The 27,246-nt window shown below is 38.4% G+C and overlaps 1 protein-coding gene and 3 long non-coding RNA genes across 4 annotated transcripts; 2 read left to right on the top strand and 2 right to left on the bottom strand.

Annotated features, from left to right (window-relative positions):
- The first annotated feature begins 5,417 nt into the window (after nt 1-5,417).
- On the top strand, nt 5,418-6,127 carry LOC124272772. The gene is made up of 2 exons (XR_006897424.1): nt 5,418-5,516; nt 6,041-6,127. It is a non-coding gene; the product is annotated as an uncharacterized LOC124272772 (long non-coding RNA).
- A 1,930-nt stretch (nt 6,128-8,057) lies between these two features.
- On the top strand, nt 8,058-9,149 carry LOC124272770. The gene is made up of 2 exons (XR_006897422.1): nt 8,058-8,307; nt 8,978-9,149. It is a non-coding gene; the product is annotated as an uncharacterized LOC124272770 (long non-coding RNA).
- A 5,149-nt stretch (nt 9,150-14,298) lies between these two features.
- Nucleotides 14,299-19,032, bottom strand: LOC124272769. Its single transcript, XM_046707975.1, has 8 exons — nt 19,014-19,032; nt 18,613-18,686; nt 18,344-18,380; nt 18,029-18,126; nt 17,624-17,716; nt 15,568-15,707; nt 15,148-15,286; nt 14,299-14,882 (listed from the first exon to the last, which is right to left on the bottom strand). Exons 4-8 carry the CDS (start codon nt 18,086-18,088, stop codon nt 14,685-14,687), a joined length of 630 nt encoding a protein of 209 aa, XP_046563931.1. The 5' UTR covers nt 18,089-18,126; nt 18,344-18,380; nt 18,613-18,686; nt 19,014-19,032; the 3' UTR covers nt 14,299-14,684.
- Nucleotides 19,033-19,978: 946 nt separating this feature from the next.
- LOC124272771 lies at nt 19,979-25,201 on the bottom strand. The gene is made up of 4 exons (XR_006897423.1): nt 25,003-25,201; nt 22,627-22,685; nt 21,611-22,330; nt 19,979-20,611 (listed from the first exon to the last, which is right to left on the bottom strand). It is a non-coding gene; the product is annotated as an uncharacterized LOC124272771 (long non-coding RNA).
- Nucleotides 25,202-27,246: the final 2,045 nt, after the last annotated feature.

Here is a 27,246-nt window from a genome sequence, read left to right as displayed (position 1 = left end):
CGGCGCTTTGGATCAGGATCGGGGTGGTCGGGATCGAACAGATTGGATAATCCAGTCGGAACATCGGTGGAGGTGAGGATCAGGCAGAGCACTTCTCAGGGAACACAAAGCACTTTCAATGACTTTGATTGGACCGCAAAACTGATGGCCATTTCAAAATGAGTGCGACCGATGCTGATCATCGTTTGTTCAATTTTGCCGGCTTCGGCGCTCCACGTCGCTTGCTTTCTATAATGTGATTATTATGTAAAATCATTCCGTATGCCAAATACGGTGAAGGTACCGGTTCAATACGCATATATTACTTTGTCTCGCTGCTTCGTTTGTTAACATCATTGCATGTTTATGCTCCACGTAAATCATCGACTTGACCAAGGGTGTCAGCGGCGAAAGAATGCACATAGACGGATACGGGTTTCATATACATCCACATCAGCCGAGCATTTGCGCTCTCATCCTCCGGTCATCGAACAACGGGGATCGTTTTGCCATCACCCCGACAGCGACTTGGCTGAGACGTCAAGTAAGCTGCTGGCTGGTTCATCAAAATACGGTACGGGGATCGAGTGGATATGTACAGGTTTTCGTACCGAGGATCGAAATTGCCCGTATAAAGCACATGGTGATCCTGTCACGAGAGACCGGATCCACGGGCTTTGGTATTTCCGTTTTCATGATTATCCAAAATGGATTTGAGGGATTATGAATACCGGGAATCGAACAATCAATTTCAAATCCATGAGTTTGCATTTTCAGGTCATGGTTCGGGGTTTTGATTATGAAACGTTCAGCTTATCATTCGCCATGCGATTACTCAAAACACATATTGAAGTCGATGCATTTGCGGTCATGATTACACCGAAATACGCAGCCGCGCATCCGCATTCGCATTCATCACCGGATCGATTTCAGTTCGTTCCCCATCACTGGCTGAATAAGTAAAAGCATGATACGGGTTCATACTGGAGATCGATAGGGTTGAATTTATCGAGGGCGGATTGGAACGCGAAACCAAAGTCGGAACCAGACGAATGAATATCGATTTTACCATTGCCAGGAACATCAGGACACTTTACTATCTGAACTCTTCCATATTCCGATCAAAGCTGGAACTTCATCTTCCGAAGCGATGTACGGGCTGCCACTATTTCATATATAAATGGAATAGAGAGTAGAGGGACTGGTGCTTTCCGTCGCAAGATTACGCGGTGAGTTATCAAACTTCGTACCAGTAATACCAGTACGAATATATGCCGCCGTATGCAATATCCAGACTTCGGGTTTCAGGCTACTTCATCACGTATGATTCGGCAGCAATGCTGGTGCCAAAACGAACAAAACTTATTAAAGGTTCTGTAGCAAAGGATGATGGCTGACCGGTGAGGATCATTCCACAGAACAGGGGCTCCCTATCAAGCACAAAATACGATTCGTGAAGAAACCGTTTAATACGGTTTTGCTGCTTTTCCGGTGATACAACTCCACAACGGACAGTTTCATCACTCAATCTTAAACTATGGCGTTTTCATCGAAATGCGACGTCACTAAAAGAATCCGAATGGTATGTATCGCGATTCGATATTTAACGCATACCGCAACCTGCGAGGTTACGATACTAACCACTATCCACTGATTTTGACGCTTTTGGCACAATACCGGCGGAACATGATAGGATTGCCATTATTCGCGAAGTTTAGGTAAACGTTTTCGCCGATTTAATGACTGTTATCATTCAATAAATCCACAAATCCGTGAAACAATGCCGCCAGAGATTATATGAGATCGAGGAATCGAGATAGCCATGGCTATATCTAAAGACCAGATTATTGAAATGGCATACGTCCGCGCTAATACGTAAGGATCATAACGAGGGCACAGCGACAGGGGAATCAAAATGGATCCAGCCTCTTTTCCATAACACATTATCAAAGCGTTATCTACGTTGTATGGTGGGATTTTCTTACTTTACATATCAGATCAAAGAATAACATCAAATTATCCTCGCCAATAATTTCTTAAGATCCACTTCCCTCCTCGAGATCGGAGCCTCCTGCCTACATATCTCGCCTCTCTGACGGGGCTACAGGGGAAAGCGTGGAACAAAGGTGTGGCCCTCACGTGACAGCTTGTTTGAGCTTTGGTAGTATTGCCTCTTGCCGCATATATTACCCTTGTATCATAACAATTAATCACGCTGGGTAAACAGAAGGAATAGATTGGTCGTGGGTATATCGAGATATTACAAGTCCGCATTGCTACATTCCTTCTGTGTTGTTTCACAAATTGCCTCACAACCTGTTATTAGACTGAATATTACAGGTCACATTACTATATTCCTCTGTGTTTGTTTCTCCGATGCCTCACAACCTGTGTGCATACTGGATATTACAAGAGTCCGCATTGCTACATTCCTTCTGTGTTGTTTCACAAAATGCCTCACAACCTGTGTAGACTGAATATTACAGGTCCGCATTTACTATATTCCTCTGTGTTGTTTCTCAAATGCCTCACAACCTGTGCATACTGAATATTACGAGGATTCTTGTTTCTATGTTTGTTTCTTATTGCTTGGTGGTTACCACCTCACGAAGCCTGGAGTAGACTGGATATTACAGATATCGTTTCTATATTTCGTCCTTGGTCTTTGACAGGTATCACAAAATAGTATTATAATGGATATTACAGATACATATTCTTACGCCGCTTCTATTTGTTACGTTCTTGTTACAGATCCTTGATTGTCTGGTTTGTTTACGTATCGTCGATTACGTGGCTGGAAGTGCTGCTATACGGCTACAGACTGAAGAAAATTTCAGGTAATCCAGGTAGATTTTGTGGATGGCGGATGGTGACGATGGGGGCGGGATAATCTTTCCCTTCCCCGAACATCCTGTTGCCATCACTGATTTTCATTTTCATATAGTTTCCACAGCTAATTTTACCTTTACACCAATTGGAATTGTTTTGAGATAATCAAAGTTCAGATGCCTTCTGCGCAGACGTTCGATGTTTCTCAAATACCTTAGAACCTGTGTATACTGAACATCACCATTTTACAGTTGAATTTATATTATCTCTTGTTGAACTTATCAAAATAACTCACAACCAGTGTATACTGAATATTACAAGTCCACTTGTCTGTATTTTTCTTTGTTGTTGTTGCGAGAATACCTTACAGCTTATTATTATGTGAATATTACAATTACAGTACTAAATTTCCGCTTTGTTATTTCTCAAGTCACAAATTGTGTTTACTAAACATTGCAAGTCATGTTAATATATTCTTTTCTGTGTTGTTTCTCAAATAGCGCACAACCTGTGTATATTGAATAATGCAGGTCACATATCAGAATTTTTCTTTGCTATTTCTCAAATGCACCCCTGCCTGTGTATTCTGTATCTAGCAAGTCCTTATAACTAAATTTCGTCTTTGTTGTTTCACTTGAATACCTTACACTAAGTTTGCATCAAATATTACAAGTCCTTATATCTATATTTCTTCTTTTGTTGTTTGACAGACATCTCAAAACATGTTTTAGAGATAATTCTCTACTAGCTTCTAGCTGACACTGCGTGTAAATATGTTGGGGTTGCAACCTCGTTGATTCAAGACCCAATAAGCTTTCGTAAGACTTGTGAGGAGGAGATAGTGTATGAGGGTAACACAATGTTCTATCAACCCCAAATCCCAAACTAACAGATCAAACAATAGTGCACTTTACTGCTGCTTTGGATCTCCTTTTCTAAATACAATCAAAACTCACCCTACTACTCACTCACCTTAGATTGCTCACACTGCTAAGGATATATAGTTTAAAAGAGGATCAAACATTACTTGCACTGTTGGTGCCAATGTAGGAACTGAACTATAACATGGTCAAAGTGCTATTTAGAGTGTTATTTACATGTATTAGACTGAACTAAAACTGTTTTTACTCTATAAATGTACTATAGTATATAGTGTTTCTAGTGTAGTTCAATATCATAAATGCATACTTATCTTATACATGTGTTAGAATTAATATGGTGGGCAAAAATATTAATGTGTGTGTGAAATGTGGTGGGCAGAGCTGTGAGCAAGTTCACGTACACACACACCCTCCTCCCCCCATACCATTTGTCCGAGACAAAATATCCTTCAGCTTGTAACAAGCGCATATATACATGTTACTGTCATGTAAGGTGTCAAATCAAGAGTGTTCATCTAGACATAATGCTCTGTCTTGTAAGATGTAAAACCAGGTGTTTGCCTGTGGTCCGTACCCCTCACTCAAATGTATCCGACCTGGTGGGGTACAAATACTAGTAGCCTTTCAAGGGTTGTGATACACATTACTGGTCAATTTGTTTGCCAGTTACTCCACCCTACATCCAACTTTATCAACGTAGCACCATTAATACGACCAGCGACAGTTCATACAAAGTAAACTCTCTACAATGTAGTCCAATACTCACCAAGGGCAATGTGTGTTCTGAAAATGGGAACCACTACGTCAGGATGGCCTGTAGATACAAAATGGTTCCATACCTACTGTTAGGGCGGACGGTGCTGAGTCTTGTGTTTTTCCACTGTAAGCTTCACCCGGTGACGAGGGTTAAATACTCCAACGGACATATATACCAAACGTTGATGCCACTACTCACCCTAAGGTAAGTCGAGCTGGACGGAGCTCCCACACAGACAGGTTCACACGTATTGCGCACTAAGGGGCTGGTTTCGTCTCCCAGCTGAACTGGAAGGGAGGTCCCAAAATGTTCATGATCCTGAGACACAAATGGCGTTTTTCCAAACAGGTACCCTGTAGGTATATCTATAGGGCTTGTTTTTCAGCTAATGTTATACTACCATGTACTATGGTTAAAAGGAGATTAAAAGATATGTTGTGTAATAGGTGTAACTGTATCGTGAGTTCTGTGAACAGTGCCGGGGTTACGAAGTGTCCGGAGACGTTCATTCAGTCACTACGTAATGTCCTATATATACCACAACGAATATGTATTAGAGAATACATATATGGATTATAGGTCTCTAATCTCCAATCCACATTTTGTATACACACCCTCAAACACTGACACGCACGTCGCTCTGACCATTGAACGTACCTATTGCCGTCACATATGTAATCAACAATCTCTCTCTGCCGTGCAGGTATATAACATTCATCTCGGTCAGGATATTACTTTGGACACACTATGCTCATACCACAGCTATGTTTAGCACGCTTGGCGAATTGAAGGTCATGATTAGCTATTACGTCCCACATATGAAATCTACTGTGCCATCCCGGTGGCCATAACATACTATCAGGTCTGTATATTACTTTGAGGACATATGCTTTCATACCACGGGTTATGTTTAGCACGTTGACGAATTGGAGTCATGATAGCGTTTAAAATCTAAAGCTCCTATTGGGAAGACACTATCAGCGTTATCATGCACAGACCCACGGGGAGTATATACACTCGGACCAACACATCCGATGGATTATGGCAAAGTGACTTACTAAACGTGTAAGGTAATTATAGCTGACTTTTGTTTGTCTATTTCAGTGCAATCCATCTTATATTAACTAATGTGAATAAAAGTGCCATCAATTATACAATAAAAATCGATACAAAGGCTTGGCTGTTAAAGCGCTCGTCACGCCGAAGACTCTGGGAATATCGTTCGGAGACAATGTTTTTCACAGTGATATACCCCACCGTGATATTGTTGGAATAATGCTAAAATCTTATACACATACTCCTCGTTTGAAAACCATTCTAAATGACAGTGTTGGATATCATCATTCTGCAATATTCATTTTTAAATGAATTATGATTTACCCATTACCGATTTATCATAAAAGTGATATATGTTTTGTCCGTGAGATGAACACACTCAACACCCATCAAATCTATCACAACAAAACAAAACAAACCCGAACAAAATGTATCACAGCCTAACACATAAAGCGTCAGTCAATATTGCTCACCAAATCTCAGTAATGTTTGAACTTTACATCTGATTTACGAATGAGTGTGTTTTTTCTGTTTCCAGACAAGATGAAATGTAGTGGGCACAAGCCGCCGATGCCAAGTCTGATAATTATCATTCTGGTGAATGTGGTTCTGCTCAGCCAATACGGGTAGGATCATTTTAGTTTTAACATAGCATGGGAAGTATACACGGGGGTATTGGTTGGGGTGCTCTGTCTGAGATGTAACACCAGTACACCTGTTATTATCTGTTAGAGACAAAACTTTGGTCACTATTTGAAGACAAAACAGATATCTGACTCTCAAGCAAGGAAAATATATAATACTTTTAAATAACTTAGAAGTTGACTTTTAAGTCCAGGTAAAAGTTGTGCAAAATGTATAATGTTAAATTCAATAATTTCAAACAATACCCTCCTCACGCGTCATCAAGGGAGAAGCAATAAATATGCATCAAGTTGACTAATGTGCAAGTTTATTTGAACCGTTAAACGTTTCATAAAAGCGGAAACATACGAAGCCAAAATATTTTTTACATAAATATTTTTGGCTTAATTCTACAATGAAAGTGTTCAATCTATTTTCAAATAACAAATTCCACACTATATGCTGAGCAATATATCATTAGCAAAATACTGAAACAATTAACCCAATATGTTTTTGCATAAATATCTTAGCTTCATTTCTAATTAGGGTGTAAAATCTATTTTCAAATAACAAATTACACACTTTTTATGCTGTATGCAAATATATATCATGGCAAAATACTGGAAAAAATTAACCCAATATATATTTTACATAAATATTTTAGCTTCATCCTAATAAGAGGTGTAAATCTATTTTCAAATAACAAATTCACACTATATATGCTATGTCACGTATATCATATGTAAAAATACTGAAAAAAATTAACCCAATATGTATTTACATAAATGCTTTTATAGCTTCATCTAATGAGAATGTAAATAAATCAAATAACAAATTTCACACTATTTATGGTATGCAATATATCATAGCAAAAAAATACTGAAAACAATTAACCCAATATGCTTTTACATAAATATTTTAGCTTCATCCTAATGAAAGTGTAAAATCTATTTTCAAATAACCACACTATTTATAATATGCAATATATCATGGCAAAATGCTGAAACAATTAACCCAATATGCTTTTACATAAATATTTTGAAGCTTCATCCTAATGAAAGTGTAAATCTATTTTCAAATAACAAATTCCACACTATTTACCGTATGCAGCATATCATGGCAAAATACTGAAACAATTAAAAGACCAATTTGCTTTTACATAAATATTTTACCTTTTATTCTAATGAAAATATAAAATCTATGTTCAAATTAACAAATTCCACACTAATTATGGTACGCTATAAATCCACGGAAATATTTAATTTTAGCCAAACGTTACATGTGAATTAAAATATATATTCTATGTTTGATTTTTATTGTTATCTGGGTAAATAAACAAGAAATATACAACAAAGATATTTAAAAATTGACAGCACTATATTACAAAGATATGTACACATACTGTACTGTTTCTGCATGTGTCCCTCCTGATAAATTTGTCTTGTAAAATTATGTTATACACCAACCCGTATATATCAAATACAAAGTCCAAAATGATTGGCAGAGCAATAGATAATTTCAATAATGTACTATCGTATATGACAGGTGACACCGGGTGCGTGTCTGAGGCGCGCCGAGTCGTGAAAGCTGGCTGCAAGAACTCCTGTCCAGAAAACCAATATCCCGAGGAATGTGCTGACTGTGTCAGCGGCTTCTATCAGAGTCTGACTGTAGACGGAGATGCCAGGAGGGACATTGTTTGAATGGACGGTGTGCCCTACTGGCCAATGGTCGAGCCGTCAACTGTACGGAGGGTGTGTGTGTTTGGGGTGGAGGGGGTTAACATGTAGTACTTCATGTAAGCGTCCGTGTCTGGAGTGTGACAGATACACAGGGGATTATGTATTGGGACAATGTAGGGGGATGGTTTTATGGACCTGGATGCTAACAGCGATGTCTATATCCATGTTCTAAGTGTGACAAAAGGTCATCAATTTTGTACATAAAAGTATTTAAAGTATACGCTAAATAATTATCACAGGTATCTATATGCTTTATTTGAACAAATGAAATGTGTGTGCGATATATAGATCTAATTCCTGTTTCAGAGCAACGCCAACACATTGCAATGCCGTCAACATCCTTCAGTGACAGATGGACAACATCCCCATACTTTCCAAAAGCAATTGCTGTATTAGCTGCAGTAATTACCTTCATTATTGTCGGTTTCATCTTCCACAGGTACGTATATATACTGTACATCAATTCTGGATATACAACACAATTGCTGGATTAAATACACCCAGTTTACCAGCTACTCGCCATAAATTATGGCTCTTAGCAATGGCCACTGCTGGGGGTTCTAGTGTATGGAATTTTCCAAACTGCACACATTTAGTTTGTAAAGTGTAGCTTTCCAGAGCGCCGTATTAACTATTGTTTGTTTATTGTTTAGCGCCGCCATGTATATGATCTATTATAAATAATTGAATGGTGAGCAGATAATCCAGTGAATAACATCGCCCAATTGGGATACGATGATATGCCACAACCAAATCAGCGAGCCTGGCAACCCGATCCCATTAGTCGCCTCTTTCACACAATTTTATGCCATTTATCCTTAAGGATTTCATTTGACGGCGTTCATGCAGTAACTGTAATGTTGTCGACAGGCGATAAACAACTGATTCGATCTGAATGAAAGACAATAACATGTGTTTTGTTGTTAATTACCTTAGTTACCACTAGTGTGACAACTGCGCAAATGCCGAAAAAGAGTCAAATGAAAGCAATTATGTGAGTACAGTGACAGCCTTAGATGCTATCTATATGATATCGTAGTAAATAACAATATTATTTTCTAATGAAAATTCTCATGATATAAACAGTATAATCATATTCTGTTTCACAGAATGAAGGTGACGATGGAGCAAAAGGGGAAAGAAGTTCAGGTTGTCAACTCAACTCAAAGGGAGGGTCTAATCGGCTCTTATAATTCCGAAGTGACGAGTTTCCATGAACCCGTTTTAATGATGTATCCCACGTGCCTGAAGATTCATAATTAAATACAAGTTATGAATACATTCTGGAGTTTGCTTTCCATTTTCGAAAGGTCAAACGCCCCTGCTTTCTTGATATTGTTGCTCCTCAGAATTAATGGCGTGCTAATAGTATCAAACTTTTCTTCAGATCCGCAAACCCATTCGTTATCTGTTTGAGAATACAAGAGCACTCGTCATATCCTGCATAGATTATGAACATTTCTTGGTGTCTCATCATCAATAATACAGTCTTCAGTTTCTTCCAAACACAGCTGAAGCCCATTTCTGGTGTCCCCCGCCGTGATATTGCTGAAATATTGCTAAAATCCCCGTAAAACCATTCTCACTCACTCACTCCAAACGCATCGTCCCGAATATTGACAAGATGCAAATGAAAGCAGCATATCTCCCTAGTATTTCCAGACACTGGCTTCCCTTTGTTAACAGATCTAATTTCAAAACCTCTCACCTTCTTCCGAGAACTCAGTTTAGAATATTTATCCACACTCTTGTAAAGTCACATATCCCACAACTACAATCACCGTTGCAAACAGTATAAAAAACTGTTACACCAGAAACCACTGTTACACCAGAAACCACTGTTACACCAGAAAACACTCTTACACCAGAAAACACTCTTACACCAGAAAACACTCTTACACCAGACACCACTCTTACACCAGAAACCACTCTTACACCAGACACCACTCTTACACCAGAAAACACTCTTACACCAGAAAACCCTCTTACACCAGAAAACCCTCTTACACCAGAAACCACTCTTACACCAGAAAACAATGTTACACCAGAAACCACTCTTACACCAGAAAACACTGTTACACCAGAAACCACTCTTACACCAGAAACGACTCTTACACCAGAAACCACTGTTACACCAGAAAACACTCTTACACCAGAAACCACACTTGCACCAGAAAACACTCTTACACCAGAAACCACTCTTACACCAGAAACCACTCTTACACCAGAAACGACTCTTACACCAGAAACCACTGTTACACCAGAAAACACTCTTACACCAGAAACCACTGTTACACGAGAAAACACTCTTACACCAGAAACCACACTTGCAGCAGAGACCGCTCTTACACCAGAAACCACTCTTACACCAGAAACCACTGTTACACCAGAAAACACTCTTACACCAGAAACCACTTACACCAGAAACCACTCTTACACCAGAAACCACTGTAACACCAGAAAACACTGTTACACCAAAAAACACTCTTACACCAGAAACTTCTCTTACACCAGAAACCACTGTTACACCAGAAAACACTCTTACACAAGAAAACAATGTAACACCAGAAACCACTCTTACACAAGAAAACACTCTTACACCAGAAATAACTGTTACACCAGAAACCACTCTTACACCAGAAAATACTCTTACACCAGAAAACACTCTTACACCAGAAACCATTCTTACACCAGAAAACAATGTAACACCAGAAACCACTCTTACACCAGAAAACACTCTTACACTAGAAACCACTGTTACACCAGAAACGACTCTTACACCAGAAAAGACTGTTACACCAGAAACCACTCTTACACCAGAAACCACTTAGACCAGAAACCACTCTTACACCAGAAACCACTCTTACACCAGAAAACACTCTTACACCAGAAAACACTCTTACACCAGAAACCACTCTTACACCAGGAACGACTCTTACACCAGAAAACACTCTTACACCAGAAAACACTCTTACACCAGAAAACACTGTTACACCAGAAAACATTGTTACACCAGAAAACACTCTTACACCAGAAAACACTGTTACACCAGAAAACATTGTTACACCAGAAACCACTCTTACACCAGAGACCACTGTTTCATCAGAAAACACTCTTACACCAGAAAACACTGTTACACCAGAAAACACTGTTTCATCAGAAAACATTGTTACACCAGAAAACACTGTTTCATTAGAAAACACTCTTACACCTGAAACCACTCTTACACCAGCAAAACACTCTTACACCAGAAAACACTCTTACACCAGAAAACACTCTTACACAAAAAAACCCACTCTTACACCAGAAACCACTCTTACACCAGAAACCACTCTTACACTCGAAACCACTCTCACACCAGAAACCACTCTTACACGAGAAACCACTGGAACACCGGAAACCACTGTTACACCAGAAAGCGGTGGGTAGGTTCGGGATTTGTTTAGAGGCTGGATGTTTTTACAGTTGTAAATTCAGACATTCTTAGATGATGTAAAATATGAGGGTAAAGATTATGCTTTTGGAAAGAAACAACAACCTTGCAACAAGTATTTCCTCGTTTTCTCGCAGTTTGAAGCATTATATATTTCCAGACCTTTCCAAAACAATTATATATTATTTTCCTTTAGATTCCAGGCCTTTTCGGTAAATATCAAATGTTTGGCTTGACAAACCCTTCCTCCTTGGTTATAGAAACGATGGTATCTAATCATTAAATGTTTGTAATATGGTTAATTTATCATGAATTTAAAAAATAGCCAAACGGTCAAAGTGCTGGTCGATATATCAGAAAATAAGGTATTCCCCCCACAGTTTCTTTCCCAACGTTATGATAAACATCATACCCATGAGTCATTCACCCCACGCGTCGCCGCTTGTTCAGTATGTGACACAGTGCAACGTCCAACATAACACCGACAGATTACGCGATTACCATGCAGGTTAGCTATTCACAAAGCGACCCTAGTGCTGGGATGTCCTAACTTAATCATAGCTTCAATTCAAATACCGTACATAGACAGAACCAAGTTAGGACATCCTATCTCTAGGGTCGCTTTGTGAATACAGGCCCAGGATATAGCGACTTGAGTATATCATGTAGCATAGTGCGTGACATGTGACACATGAATATCGTGCAGCTCAGTATGAGACACGTGTTTATACCGTGTCGACAATATATGACACATGGATATCGGGCAGCGGAATATATGACACGTGTTTATACCGTGTCCACAATATGTGACACATGAACACAAGGCAGCTCAGTATGTGACACGTGTTTATACCGTGTCGACAATATGTGACACATGAATATCGGGCAGCGCAATATATGACACGTGTTTATACCGTGTCCACAATTTGTGACACATGAATATGGGGCACCTCAGTATGTGACACGTGTTTATACCGTGTCGACAATATGTGACACATGAATATCGGGCAGCGCAATATATGGCACGTGTTTATACCGTGTCCACAATATGTGACACATGAATATCGGGCACCTCAGTATGTGACACGTGTTTATACCGTGTCGACAATATGTGACACATGAATATCGGGCAGCGCAATATATGACACGTGTTTATACCGTGTCCACAATATGTGACACATGAATATCGGGCACCTCAGTATGTGACACGTGTTTATACCGTGTCGACTTTTACACCTAATGCAAGTTGGCATACCCAGACTGATTATTCTTTGTCGCTGACGAATTATCTGCTACTAACTACTATCAATGCCTTATAACAGGCGTCATGATCCACATTATTCGTGAATCTTAACTGAATGTCGTGATAATCTAACAGAACACAAAGTTCCTGCATTAATTGTATGAAAGGCGGGTGATAATGGTAGAGAGGAAATTGTTTACCGTTAGCGAACACCTGGTGTCATCACTAAGTCTTAATTTCCGTGGTCCATATATATACTATAAATTTCATTCCTATTTTGAGCCGCCTCCGTGGTGTAGTGGTTAGAGCGTCCGCCCGGAGAGTGGAAGGTCGCGGATTCGATCCCCGACCGCATCATACCAAAAGACGTTAAAATATTGCGCTCGGCATAAATGGGTACAACAAGGACTGGTCGGCTCGGAGACAGTATAATGTGTCTGAGTGGGGTATTCATGCTTCACTGCGGCATGGAATCTCAGTGGGCTAGCACTATAAAACCAGCTTCAGTCTGGGCTAGGACAAGCAGCCGCACAAACACATACACACGCATGCACGTCATCATATGAGCGAAATATTCTCGAGCACGACGTTAAACCCAATTTCACCTCACCTCACCTCCTATTTTGAATTGGGAGCAAGTATCTGATTTGGAGAATTACAGCAACTGATTTGTCAGAGGTGCTGACGTTTTAGATCTGAGCGCAGACTTAAGTTAAATGTCATGTAGAAGTAAAGAAAAAAAAAAACCTATCCATCATTCTGGAACAATTTCAACAAGCCACGCCTCTGGGAAATTGACAAATGGAGAGTTTTTGGTGTAGTTATGCTCTTTTACCTCGCAGAGTGCCGTTGCTCTTCGATTCAACTTCCATAGAAGAAACAAACGCCGTCGTGGTTGCCCACAAATGTCAAGACCAATGTAGTCGAGGCATGCACCTACGACACATGTTCCAACAACCATACAACCGTAGCAAGGACGCCAATGATCGTGACTGGGTTGACGTGAATATGTTGTAAGGTTCTGAGAAGAGATTTTGCAAATGGACGCTTCACCGTTTTTGCAATCAATCCGCCTGTTTCAATACAATAACGCCAGACCACACCGTTCCTGGAGTATCTAATCAGAAGAACATTAATGTGTTACATTGGCCGGCTATAGAATCCATGATTTATGCAGAAGCCACCATGTTCACTGAAAAGGTTCACTCCAAATTTTATAAAAAAAAAACTCTTTTCGTAACGAGTGGAACATGGAATTGCAAATGACTGTTTTGGTTTGAATTGGATTACGCAGACGAAGATTGATAAAATAACGCCAGAACAATGATTGCACACTGTGGCGAGACGAGACATTTTTAAAGTAATTATCCTTGTTGTTTAGCTATAGGGTGCAGACACATATTCCGCATTTCGCTAATATCAGCTATCAATTCACTGGTTCTTAGGAAATAAAATAGGTAAAAATTATGTGGACAAGAATCTTTATTGTGTACATTACATTTTGTATTGTGTCGGCATTGCCGTTTCATAAAAATATACAAACAAAATAGTCTTTCCACAATCATAAAATATCCCGTTACAATTTCAAATTGTCATTTCATTACCTTCAAACTTTGATACATAAAGGAAACGACATGCACATGTTTTTTCGCAAACACCTGATATCATCACTATTTGAGGGTAATGTTATACTGGACAAATTTTTTTTGGAGATCAGTTGGAGGGTGAGAATAACAAACAGCTCTTTGTACGGATTTGTATGGAACTGTGTAATCCCGTCCAAAAGAAACATTATGGCCATAACTTCAGGTTCACAAACACAAATTAAACGACAAAGAACATAAGAATAACTATGGTAAGCATTATGATTTCAGCAGTTAACATTATTTTCAAAATTGAATGAGGTGGAATTGAAGCCACTTCAGGCAGTATTTCAGTTATATATTGTCAGCTTAAAGTGGGAGGAAACCTAAATTAGGATATATTTTGTCTGATACCCACAAGTACAGGCACTGTTCTGACAAACCTAGAAATATAGTAGCAAACCGAGATGTAATCCTTCGACCATACACACCATCTCAAAATTAACATTAGTTCTGGCTTCAGTTTTACTTTAAAGGGGGTACACACAATGTATATGCTATTCATTACACTTATATATCATGATTCCTGTGCAGGCTATGATAACGATAAACAGTAATGGTAACACAATGAAACCTATACGACATATCCAGGGACTTGCACCAAAGGTCACACAAAAGGACTCAGTCTGTTTGACTTCAGTCTGGCCATCGCGTAAAACATATTCACAGCACTTCCTCAGTCGTTGCATGTTTTTCTGAAATATATAAATGAGACGCCTTTAATAGCTGTCTTCATGTCATGACCTGGGGAAAGGTGAGGGAGTGAACTTAGTTTTACGTCGCTTTTAGCAACATTCAAGCAATATCACGACGGGGGACAGCAGAAGTGGGCTTCACACATTGTACCCATGAGGAGAATCTTCGGCGTGACAAGCGGACGCTTTAACCACAAGGCTACTCAACAGCCCCTCTGAGGAAAAGGCATCAGTACATTAAAATGTGGATCCGGACTTCACATACCTTGTTCTTAACTAACCCCATTCTCTCACATGCAAGACGTTTTGCACACTCATTCAGGTCTTCCTCAAACCCTTCACTTGTCTTTATGCCCATCATGCAATCCAGAATGCAGTACACAAAATTTGGGCCCTCGCCTTCGCTGAAACAAGATTTTGCTATTTTCAATTTAAGGATAGCATGGAACATCACTATACACAAACAACAATATAAGGACTGACCTTCTTTTCTTATATACAAATGTTGGTAAAATCATTTGATTATGAATGGTCAATTGGAAACTTTAAACCAAATGCTGAGGTAAGGTTGCTAAAATGATATTATTTGTGGTAGAATATATACTAAAATATCAATAATATTTGATATTTTAGGAACCTCAGTTGGTTTAAACATGTGTATGTTTGTGTGTATGTATCGGTTTACCTTGAACAAACTACGATTGGTCTTGTAAGGTATTCAGGATTTTCCCTGACATTCTTCGTGAACTCGCAGAAGCATTTTTCGTCAAACCATTTGGAGTGGTGGTACAGATAAGTTGTCTTCGCCTTGCCATTCTGTGACAGCTTGTAATCAACAAAACGTAGCGTGGCAATGACAAAATACATGCATACTTATATCGGAGTATATTAATGAAATATGAACTAAAGTGTGCAAAAGACAAATAATGATTTGGAAATCGAAGTCATCCCACTTATCATACACAATGGTACAGACACTGCCATCCTTTGAATGCTCATGCACAGGCCCATATAAAACAGACCGTGATTGGTCTACAGAGACCCATGCTTGTCGTATGAGACGACTAACGTGATCGCGTGGTCAGACTCGCTGACTTGGTTGATACATACCATGGTATCCCAACTGCTTGGGTCGATACTCATGGCAATCACTAGATTTTCTGCTCCAGACTCGATTATTTACAGACCAGTATTGCTGAATGCGGTGTTAAACACTACACTACACTACACTACACTACACTACACTACACTACACTACACTACACTACACTACACTACACTACACTACACTACACTACACTACACTACACTACACTACACTACTCTACACTACACTACACTACACTACACTACACTACACTACACTACATAAAACATTATATATAACATTATATATTATAAAAAAATAGCCTCAGCTTTCCAACTTCAGTTTGTAGATGGGGCGAGGCAAAGAGCAAACTGGGAAGGAGGGAGAAGGGCACAGTTTGTAGCCACGGGGATACGTACAAATTTTCTAAACGTTCTGTCCCCCAAACTTGAAAACAATATTATTATGGAATTCAGTAACTCACATATTTCGGTTTCTGAATGATACTGAATAGAAATACTTTCATTCTTAACAAACTGACATCCATTCAAATAATTCGATCAAATTTGCTAACTCTTTTCTTGGAAACAAAAGCCCTGTTGATTACAGAGTCATTGTCATCAGTCATTTTCAGTTGTTCATACTTGAATTTTGACACAGGGAGCCTATTCTGACGGATACTCAGGATTTTCCTCTGTTTTCTTGCATTTACTTTTACTGGTTCGATGTTTTTGCAGATGGACTACGCTTATCGAGTTTTAACAGCTCAGTAGCGTTTATCTTAGTTTGTCATTCAGTCCCTGAAACATATGCCCAATCTAGAACATGTGGCAAGTCCAGATTACCACAGTTTCTGAAAATGAAGAAATTCTCTCAGCTCCCTGAAACATATGCCCAATCTAGAACATGTGGCAAGTCCAGATTACCACAGTTTCTGAACATGAAGAAAGTCTCTCGGCTCCCTGAAACATATGCCCAATCTAGAACATGTGGCAAGTCTAGATTACCACAATATAGAACAAACTTTATGGATAACAACTTCTTTTTATTCGTGAGTGCGACGTTTCGATACAGATTCTTGTACCGTTGTCAAGCATAATGGGACATGAAGAGGGAGTGTATATATACTGGATGTGACAATGTGACAAAGAAAACATGTCCCATTATGCTTGACAACGGTACAAGAATCTGTATCGAAATGTCGCACTCACGAATAAAAAGAAGTTGTTATCTATAAAGTTTGTTCTATATTGTACTTCCCAACTTCTAAAATGCCACTCAAAGAAGTTAGATTACCACAGTTTCTGAAAATAAAGAAATTCTCTCGGCTCCTTTTTATTATGTTTTATTAACATAAGTTAGAAACAAAAAAGGGTCGAGACACATTGAAACTGCTTTTAAACTTCAGATTTTTTTTCTCAACTTCCAAGAAAATCTTTACTTTGTGAATATATTGTATCCCCATGTGATAAACTCCGGTTGATGAACTCATGCTCTGGCACTGTCATGTTTGGCCTTGCCTGATTATGTCAGAAGTATTTTTTGCAGTTTTTGCAAGGATTTGGCAGTACTATGTACTGTGTAAATGTTGATTTCTACTTGATACCATATCGATGCATAAAATAACAAGCAAGTACATAAAGAATTAGTTTACCGTTAATGGCCAAAGTTCATAACTGTCAAATCGTCTTCTAGGTTCAACGTTGCGGAGGGGACATGAATGCCAAAAACTCAGATATCTCTCAAGCTGAAAAATGATTAATGCAAGAAAGTATCTGTATATATACGTCATATGTATGCGTCAGATATGAGGATGAAATATTTAGGAAGTTAATATAACAATATGAAAATTAAAAAATCCAAAAGGGTTCATAAGCAGACGAACAGTTACCATTTCAGCGCTTGTATGTGCAAGCAAATGATTCTATTTCTGGAGTTCTGGAGTTAAACATGCGTAATTAAGCAATACACTATAATGTTGACATTACTACTGAATCGAATGTTTTCTGGACTATGTGTCCCATTAAAGAAAAGACAATCTTCTTGAAATAGCACATACCTCGTGCTTTCTATTAGAAGATATGAAAACAATCACTTTGATGTCTTTTTCAGTAACCATCCTCAGAAATTGTTCATCAAGTTCTTGCGTGTTGGGAACTAAATAGAAGAAGGACATACATTTGTCGAATTTAAATCAAAACAGCAGGTTGGTACGTGTAAAAATATATAGGATGCATTAGTTGAGGACGCCTTATACATACTGGTCTTCATTTGAAACACTTCTGATATATGTTTTGTTCCAAATAATTAATACGTTAACGTTAAAGAAGAAATAGGGTGTTGGTGATGTAGAAAATTGAATGTTTCAACGTACGCTGAGTAAGTATGTATCTGTCTGATCCGTGAATTCCCTGGAATGAGAACATTCACTGTTTGATTGTACATGGAAATAAACTCACCATAAATGGATTACTAGTTCAGTTGTTAATCTTTGATTTTATATGAAAAGATAGCTATAATCTGCACCCCACGCCCAGGTTATGTTTTATGTTGAGTTTCTTTTCAATTTAAGTACATATCATCAACTTTTCTGCATTACAAAAAACATTCCATGTTAAAAACACGTTTACTCTTGGTAGATACCGTCAAGGGATAAGCATCGATTGATTCGTCAAGACAAAGATCTATTTTAGGAGGTCCTGGAGATGAATCCCAATCTGAAAATATTAACAGTCTCATTGATATCTGACACACGCACTCTTCGTGTTTAGAGGGGTTGTCATGTATAGTTAACAGCTGAATGCGCTCATACACATTTTCCACGAAATATCTCTTCACTAAATGTGGATATGTATAAAGACAAATTCCGTGCATCAGAGTGATGACATTAAACACTTCAATAGTTGTCATTTCAAAAATCCGTGAACAATTCCATATTTGTAATATATTTTTGCACTTGTGCCTTGCATCAATAAAAATGTGACAAGTGGGTTTAACTGAAACAATCAAAGTAACGTATTTAAACAAATTGGAGATTATAATACCTTTGTTTGTCGGTCTTTTCTTTGAGTAGTGTTTCCATGCCCAAACCACCACAAAAGATCATGACACATATTATTGCCAGAAACAGAATAACCATCGCAGGGATATTACCTGGTGAAATATAATAAACGCGTCACAATTTGATACTGGAAACCCAAAATTCAACATGCAGTTTTCATGAATATATGATTCCGATGAAAGAATGAAATTATTTTTGTTCGAAAACTTAAAATTCATGTTTTCATCCTGATCATATTTTCATGACAACTGCATGTTGAATTTTGTCAAACCCATTGTCAAACCCTTTGTCAGAAACCGGCCACAGTTCGGAGAGTTTCTGGACTTTTGGGTTTCCAGAATTCAATTGTGACGTGTTAAATGCATTGGCACAAAAAAAATAGTAGAATCATTATATATTCAATGTACACATGCTAATATAACTTACACAGCGAGCTTATGTATATTTAACGTTTTGTTTGATAATATGGCTGCTAACGTTGTAGCGTTGTCTGAATTCCGTGGAAACACGGCAATTTCATGCATGTTATTTTCATGTAAACATGGTATGGGTAAAATTCGAAATTTAAACTCAATTAAGTGTCTGTCAGGTCAGGAACGGCTATGATTTTGAAAGTGAGCCCAGAAAATTGGACACCCCAAAACATATATGTTTTATCATGATATTCCCCAGCACTTTGCAAAGTTTCATGCTTTAGTGCGGCATGTAACGATCAACCTCAAAATCGGACCTAAGCCACTGCAGTAATTAGCATGTTGAACAAGACAGAGCATTATGGCAGGAGCTCTTAACATTTCGCAGTCAAAAAAATTAGCGTATTACGATCACAATATCGATAGATGTTGATGACAGATGTCGATTTGGGCGACCAAGAGCGAAAACTGGCGCACAATATCGTTTCAGTAATACAAACGAAACCGTGGTGCTTCTTAAACTGGTTCACGATTGACAGTCCGTCACAGTACTGCAAGACGCCAGTGGAGTCAAGGGCGACAGCGCTGGACCATTCATTTATCGTTGGGCAAACGTTATGTTTTCGGACGAATCAAGGTCTATTTTTGACTTGATTCACATGTCCAACAGAGTGCGGCGTAGACGCAACTAACATTTTCATTTTGACAGAACGGTTGTTTTAGGGTGACTCAGTATTGGTGTGGGGTGGGAACACTGTGACTGGCAGAACACCTTTAAATGTTATTCACAGACGTGTCGATACAAATTACGTGACGTGACATATTGGGTCACACGTGTTGAAAATTTGCTCGCAGACACGGACATTGTTTTGTGTTTCAAGATGGCAACTCAAGAGCACACAGGGCTCGTATTATTACTGAGTGCATAACCACCATCACTCAATCCAGATTTGTCACCCGTCGAACATATCTGGGATATCCATGGAGGACGCATACGTTGTCGTCAACAACCACCGATAGTACATACATTTTGCAGAAGGGACGGAATGAAATGAACCAAGTTGACACTGGATGTTTGATTAGGAATTTGCTTCGCCGAATCTGGAATTGATTCTAATATGATTCACAAGATAGTAATGAGTTTCTCTTTTCATGGGAATGACGTGACCTGTAACGCGCTTGGGCCAATAAAGTAACAAAATCTATGGTCATTTGAGATTCAACGGCTAATGCAAATCTCAGTCAGAGCTTCCTGTTACACTGTTTATCTATTTATCTCACTAAAGATATATAATATCAAAAGTTGTGAGACTTTATTAAATACCCCCTCCTTTCTTTTATTAAAAATATATTATACAGCAACACTCAATCTAATTGCATAAGGATTGACCTGGGCAAATAGTATCATGAATGTATCTATTGTAAGCAGTTTCTTACTGGCTGTTTCTTTTTAATGCATGAAATTGCTAGAATAAGTACCTCAAAATGGCTTTAACAACACTCTACTTACACTTTTTGACCATCTCAGGACAATGTTCACATTCACAAAAGTAGCCATAATGACCAGCCTTACATCCAGTGCACTTGCAATCATCGAAATTACAATCCGTACAGTATTTTCCGCACGCCGTGTTGCAGTGGTTCATGGGTAAACAATAACGTTTGACGCACCCATCACTACAGTGCCCTGTAATTCTTTTACAGAGTTTTGTTCGTCCTTCGCTGTAGCATTTACTTGAACAATTCAATGTACAGTTTTCTCCGTACATCCCATCTTGACAATTTCTGCAAGAGCAGTTGTCCTTGTGGCAGTCATAATCACAAGTACCGATACAAGATGATGTGCAGTCCTGTCCACACTTGCCTTGTGGACATGAAGCATAAGACCCAGCAAAAAATGTCACATATATACTCATGCCAATAATGGTTGTCACCCCCTACGCACCCCAAGCCCACACACACCTCACACCCCCACCCCACATCCCCTCTCCAATTAAAAAGATTGAAGGGGGTGTCAACCATTATTGGCATGAGTATATATCGAGTTGAAAAAATGTCAGTGTTATTCTCTCGTATCTTGCCTTGTTGGTGCAATGACGTTTACATACATATTATGTATACAGGTTATATGTTCTTTCACAGTTGGCAACGAACTGACATGTAGTACCTGTAACGCGCTTGGGCCAATAAAGTAACAAAATCTATGGTCATTTGAGATTCAACGGCTAATGCAAATCTCAGTCAGAGCTTCCTGTTACACTGTTTATCTATTTATCTCACTAAAGATATATAATATCAAAAGTTGTGAGACTTTATTAAATACCCCCTCCTTTCTTTTATTAAAACTATATTATACAGCAACACTCAATCTAATTGCATAAGGATTGACCTGGGCAAATAGTATCATGCATGTATCTATTGTAAGCAGTTTCTTACTGGCTGTTTCTTTTCCATGCATGAAACTGCTAGAATAAGTACCTCAAAATGGCTTTAACAACACTCTACTTACACTTTTTGACCGTCTCAGGACAATGTTCACATTCACAAAAGTAGCCATAATGACCAGCCGTACATCCAGTGCACTTGCAATCATCGAAAATACAATCCGTACAGTTTTTTCCGCACGGCGTGTTGCAAATGTTCATGGGTAAACAATAACGTTTGACGCACCCATCACTACAGTGCCCTGTAATTCTTTTACAGAGTTTTGTTCGTCCTTCGCTGTAGCAATTACTTGAACAATTCAATGTACAGTTTTCTCCGTACATCCCAGCTTTACAATTTCTGCAAGAGCAGTTGTCCTTGTGGCAGTCATAATCACAAGTACCGATACAAGATGATGTGCAGTCCTGTCCACACTTGCCTGTTGGACATGAAGCATAAGACCCTGCAAAAAATGTCACATATATACTCATGCCAATAATGGTTGTCACCCCCTACGCACCCCAAGCCCACACACACCTCACACCCCAACCCCCATTAAAAAATTTGAAGGGGGTGACAACCATTATTGGCATGAGTATATATCGAGTTGAAAAAATGTCAGTGTAATTCTCTCGTATCTTGCCTTTTTGGTGCAATGACGTTTACATACATATTATGTATACAGGCTATATGTTCTTTCACAGATGGCAACGAACTGACATGAAGTAAATGTTTGAAACTAATAGTCTGCCCACGTACCTAGTACGAAGACAAGGATCAGTCCCAATCCAGCATAGACCATGATGCGTCATTGTTAGCTGAAACAAAATGATAAACTGTCTGATAAACAAGAACTATAGTTTGGCATGAAATGCATGTGGACCCGGTTTTTTGTAAATATCTCTTCATCCAATGACCCAATCGATCTCAAACTGTGCAAGTGGATGTTTTGTCAGACAACCTAATCACATTGTAAATCACCGATTTTATGCATTTGTATTAAAGAATCTGTCTATGTAACTGTCAACAAAATAAACAGCAGAACGCAGAAGGCTTGCAGAGGGAGGGAGCCAATGACCTGTAACAGCGGTAGTGTGGGGTCATAAAGGTAAATGCACATGCAGTTCATGATAGTTACCTGTGCACACACTGCACAGTGATGGACCGTTTGGATCATTCACATTGACTACTTCTATCTGTCATCATGAAAGCTTATTCAGATGATGCTAAACGTTTAATTAGCAATGTGTTTAATGTTTTTTAAAAAGAGAGCAAACGTAGCGAACCGATTTATAAGGTGTCGGATTACATGAAACGTACAACTTTCGCTCTTGGCATGAAAAAGAACATCGTGCTAACAATTGTGAAAAATAAACCAACAACCAATAAACAAAACCTTGTGCAAAAAGGTAGGCATCCAAAGTTATATTCTTTTGACATCAGGGTCATCAGCATAGCTGACCTACATTGACGAACGTTGACCTTTATGACCCCACACTGCCGCTGTTACAGGTCATTGGCTCCCTCCCTCTGCAAGCCTTCTGCGTTCTGCTGTTTATTTTGTTGACAGTTACATAGACAGATTCTTTAATACAAATGCATAAAATCAGTGATTTACAATGTGATTAGGTTGTCTGACAAAACATCCACTTGCACAGTTTGAGATCGATTGGGTCATTGGATGAAGAGATATTTACAAAAAACCGGGTCCACATGCATTTCATGCCAAACTATAGGGGTGATCTGTTTTGAAGTGTTGTCAGTGAACACGGGTTTAATCGTGTGGTGATTTAATGGATGTGATCGCGATACCTGGAAGGTTCATATATATTATACAGCTACAGCAAAAAGGGGCATACATTGACATATTTCAGTTGTTGTCATTCATCAATGGGTTAGTTAGAATTGACAGACTTTGAAAGTTCAAATAATGTTTGCATAATGATACACGCTATGTAGTTTAGTGCTACACAAAGCTTGGTCGACATTCTTGTCCAACATATCAAAATTACAAAATAGTTCCTCCATTGATAATTGTCATTTCGCAATGTGGGAATGAGTTTGTATCTTTAACCGTCCGGTATTTAACATGTTCAGACAATTTACACGGTTAATGTTACCTAGTTATTTTTACATCTGTATGGCAATATTTTGTACATACATTACGCATGTTGATTTCCTTAGATACAGTATCTTGGTGGTCAGAACTACAATAGTCTGTAGGGGAAGTAAACCCCCAATGTTCAAACCTGAGCTATATGAGCTAACCTTCACGAAGATCAATAGAGCAACACACTTCATTGTTGTTACTTGTCGCATTAACTGCGCAATGAACAACAATGACAAAACAGTTGAGAATCAATAATCTTGAGCGTGAATTGCGGTAGTTATGACACAATATCGGCAAGATCAACACCATGGGACAAAGTACAAGGCTTGATGCGTTGTACTGAATAAGCCTTTTCCTTTAGACAAGCAGAAAATATTCTGGGTCCAATAAACACTTCCATGTAGGGTATACTTTTCATGCTAAAAATGTATGTACTATTTATAACATGTTTTAATGTATTGTTACCGTTGAAAGCTAAAAGTATGAATGTGAATCTATTATCATCATTTAAAAATGAATACCAAGACGTACTGTTACGTGTCGGTTATTCATCATATCTCCTCCAATCAAACGGTTAAGATACAATTGCTGTGTAGGCCGCAGTTATCCTGGTAAATCAGTTTTTACCTGATTTAGGTGCGTCACGACAAAACTACAGGTTTTCCATCAAGCTTCGTGCGAAATCCCATACAGGGAAGTGAACGCGCAACCTCGCTGACAAAGCGTGACTTCCCCTCAACTTCCCCATGAAAGCATGGTTATACCAGATACATATTACAGATGAACAATGTGTAGGATTTAAATGATCCAATACCAACTATTTGGACCTGAGGAAAGGTTTATAGTCAAAGAAAAGGGAAAAAATCGTCACGTCCCTGTTGTTTAACTCTGACTTCGTCGATGAAAATCTACCCTTGGATTATTCATCTAAGTTTCCATTAAGTATATGTTCTCATTAACAGTTTGAAAAGTTTATACAAGCACAAGAAACGTTTCTTTGTGGAAACGAGGCTTCCATTACTCACCTTCCGTTGCCAATTGTAGCTATAAGTGACTCAAAGAAAGTACGTGGATCAAACAAAGTTGATCACGTCATTCCTCGGAAATGGGACAAAAATAGTTCCAACTACACGTATAACAGAATGTGTCTTGTCTTACTGAGGCATAACGTCACACTCTCTGCCCATGAATTACACCTCTGGCTGTATACAATATACACACTTGTAAATAAACAGGAACAATTTTCACGTCGCCAGGTGAGTCTTCGTGTAATAGTGGTGTACTCAATCCCTTTGACCTATCTTGATGCTTAACACATACTCAGTATGTTGATATCTGCCTGCTGTTATCATTCCAAGAATCCAAACAGCAAAATCATTACAGAATATTAGGATTATGACTGATTCATTCATGTATTCAAAGTAAAACTGTTCGATGACAACAGTTAACGCAATGATGGTGTAACGTCTGTAATAGGTGGGTCATGTAATTCTCAGAAACAAGTCTCTTCTCGGAATTTCTCCACGCAACAAACATGTTAACGATTAGCTGCAGTAACACTGGAATCTAAAAATAGCAATGTCAGTAAGACTGTAGAGTAGTGTAGGAAACGACTCAGACACTGAGGCAGACACTTGATACTGGCATAAGCAAGATTGACATCACCCACATAAACAATACACACGGAGTTAAAAAAGAATGTATGTATGCATGTATGTATGTATGTATGTATGTATGTATGTATGTATGTATGTATGTATGTATGTATGTATGTATGTATGTATGTATGTATGTATGTATGTATGTATGTATGTATGTATGTATGTATGTATGTATGTATGTATGTATGTATGTATGTATGTATGTATGTATGTATGTAGCATTTATTCCAGCAAAATATATTTGAACATTTATAAATTAACATGTATTGTTATATTGCACAAAACGCCGATCATGTTTGTAGCTATATCTATAGGCTTGCAATAGCACTCGATTATAAGGGTTAATCTGAGCAAACTAAAGTCCGAGTTCCCAATCAAATAACAGTTGTTACAAATGTTAACTTGTTGTGTGTATTTGAAACTCGGGGTCTTTATGTTGTTGTGGTTTTCATTCTTGTTGTAATTTCATTATATTGGCGTCACTTCATTCTTTACAAATGCTTTTAGAAATTATTATCATATACCGATGCAATGGGACATGTTGCACATAAACGCAAAACATGTTGCAAATAATAGAACAAATTTCAGTACAGGAATGAGGAAAGATTTTTTATATACTTCCTCAAAACACAGAAAAACAACAACGGCAATGCAATGGTACTTCGTCCACAACAACATTTTAAAGCACACCTTTGTTGGGAATATGCCAGCACGATAGCTCAGAGTAGCCGGACAACAATATTCGATCGAGCCGAACATATAATGTTTAAAGTTAACCGATGTCAATAATCTGTGAGGAACAGGGTTCTGGATAGGAATTACGCGTTTATATGCATTATTGCGAATCACACTGAAGTGTTTGCTTGGTGTACCAATTATTGCTTGTAATGAAACACAACAGGAATAAGGGGACGTGACGTGACCTGTTCTGTACCCGACACCGCGCTATGTCCACAGATAATTATCACATTGCATTTGTCTAAAAATGCTAGATTGATATTAAACTGACTTAAATGGAATTTTAACCTGGAACTACCTTTAGACTGATTTAATGCTATTGTGGCCTTCAATTTACTATCAGTAAGAAACTACGCAATGGATAGACCATTTCTGGGAATGTGGTTTCTTCTCAGCTTTGCCAAATGATTTCACGTTAAGTGGAATCTGTTTTTCTGGATGACCAATGAATACTTTTTGTATCAAAGTTATGGACCTTAAAGGTGGAAGACTATTGTCTTCCACCTTTAAGGTCCATAACTTTGATACAAAATGTTTTCAATGTAATAATATCAAGCAGTATAAATGAGTTGAAAATGTTGTGTTACCAAACAGCCAATATCCTAAATCCATAAATTTCATGATATAAAATCCCGTTAACAAGAGGATTAAACACTGTGAGTTTTTTTCGTAATGCAATTGAACGTTTACAGATAGTATGCTCTTACTTTTTGACGGAAAGGAGTTGTTCTCTTTTGGAAGAAGCCGGCTTAAACAATATTGTGACCTTCGTTGCATTAAGTTTTAACATTATTTATTGTATTTAAAACATATATAATATTGTATACCTACATATACAAGATAGCAAATACGACAGAAACAATAATTTCT

Source organism: Haliotis rubra, unplaced genomic scaffold, assembly GCF_003918875.1.
Source record: "Haliotis rubra isolate DU_JTF1 unplaced genomic scaffold, ASM391887v1 Scf1728, whole genome shotgun sequence".
Classification (NCBI taxonomy): domain Eukaryota; kingdom Metazoa; phylum Mollusca; class Gastropoda; order Lepetellida; family Haliotidae; genus Haliotis; species Haliotis rubra.
This window is presented reverse-complemented; position numbering and strand designations above follow the sequence as displayed.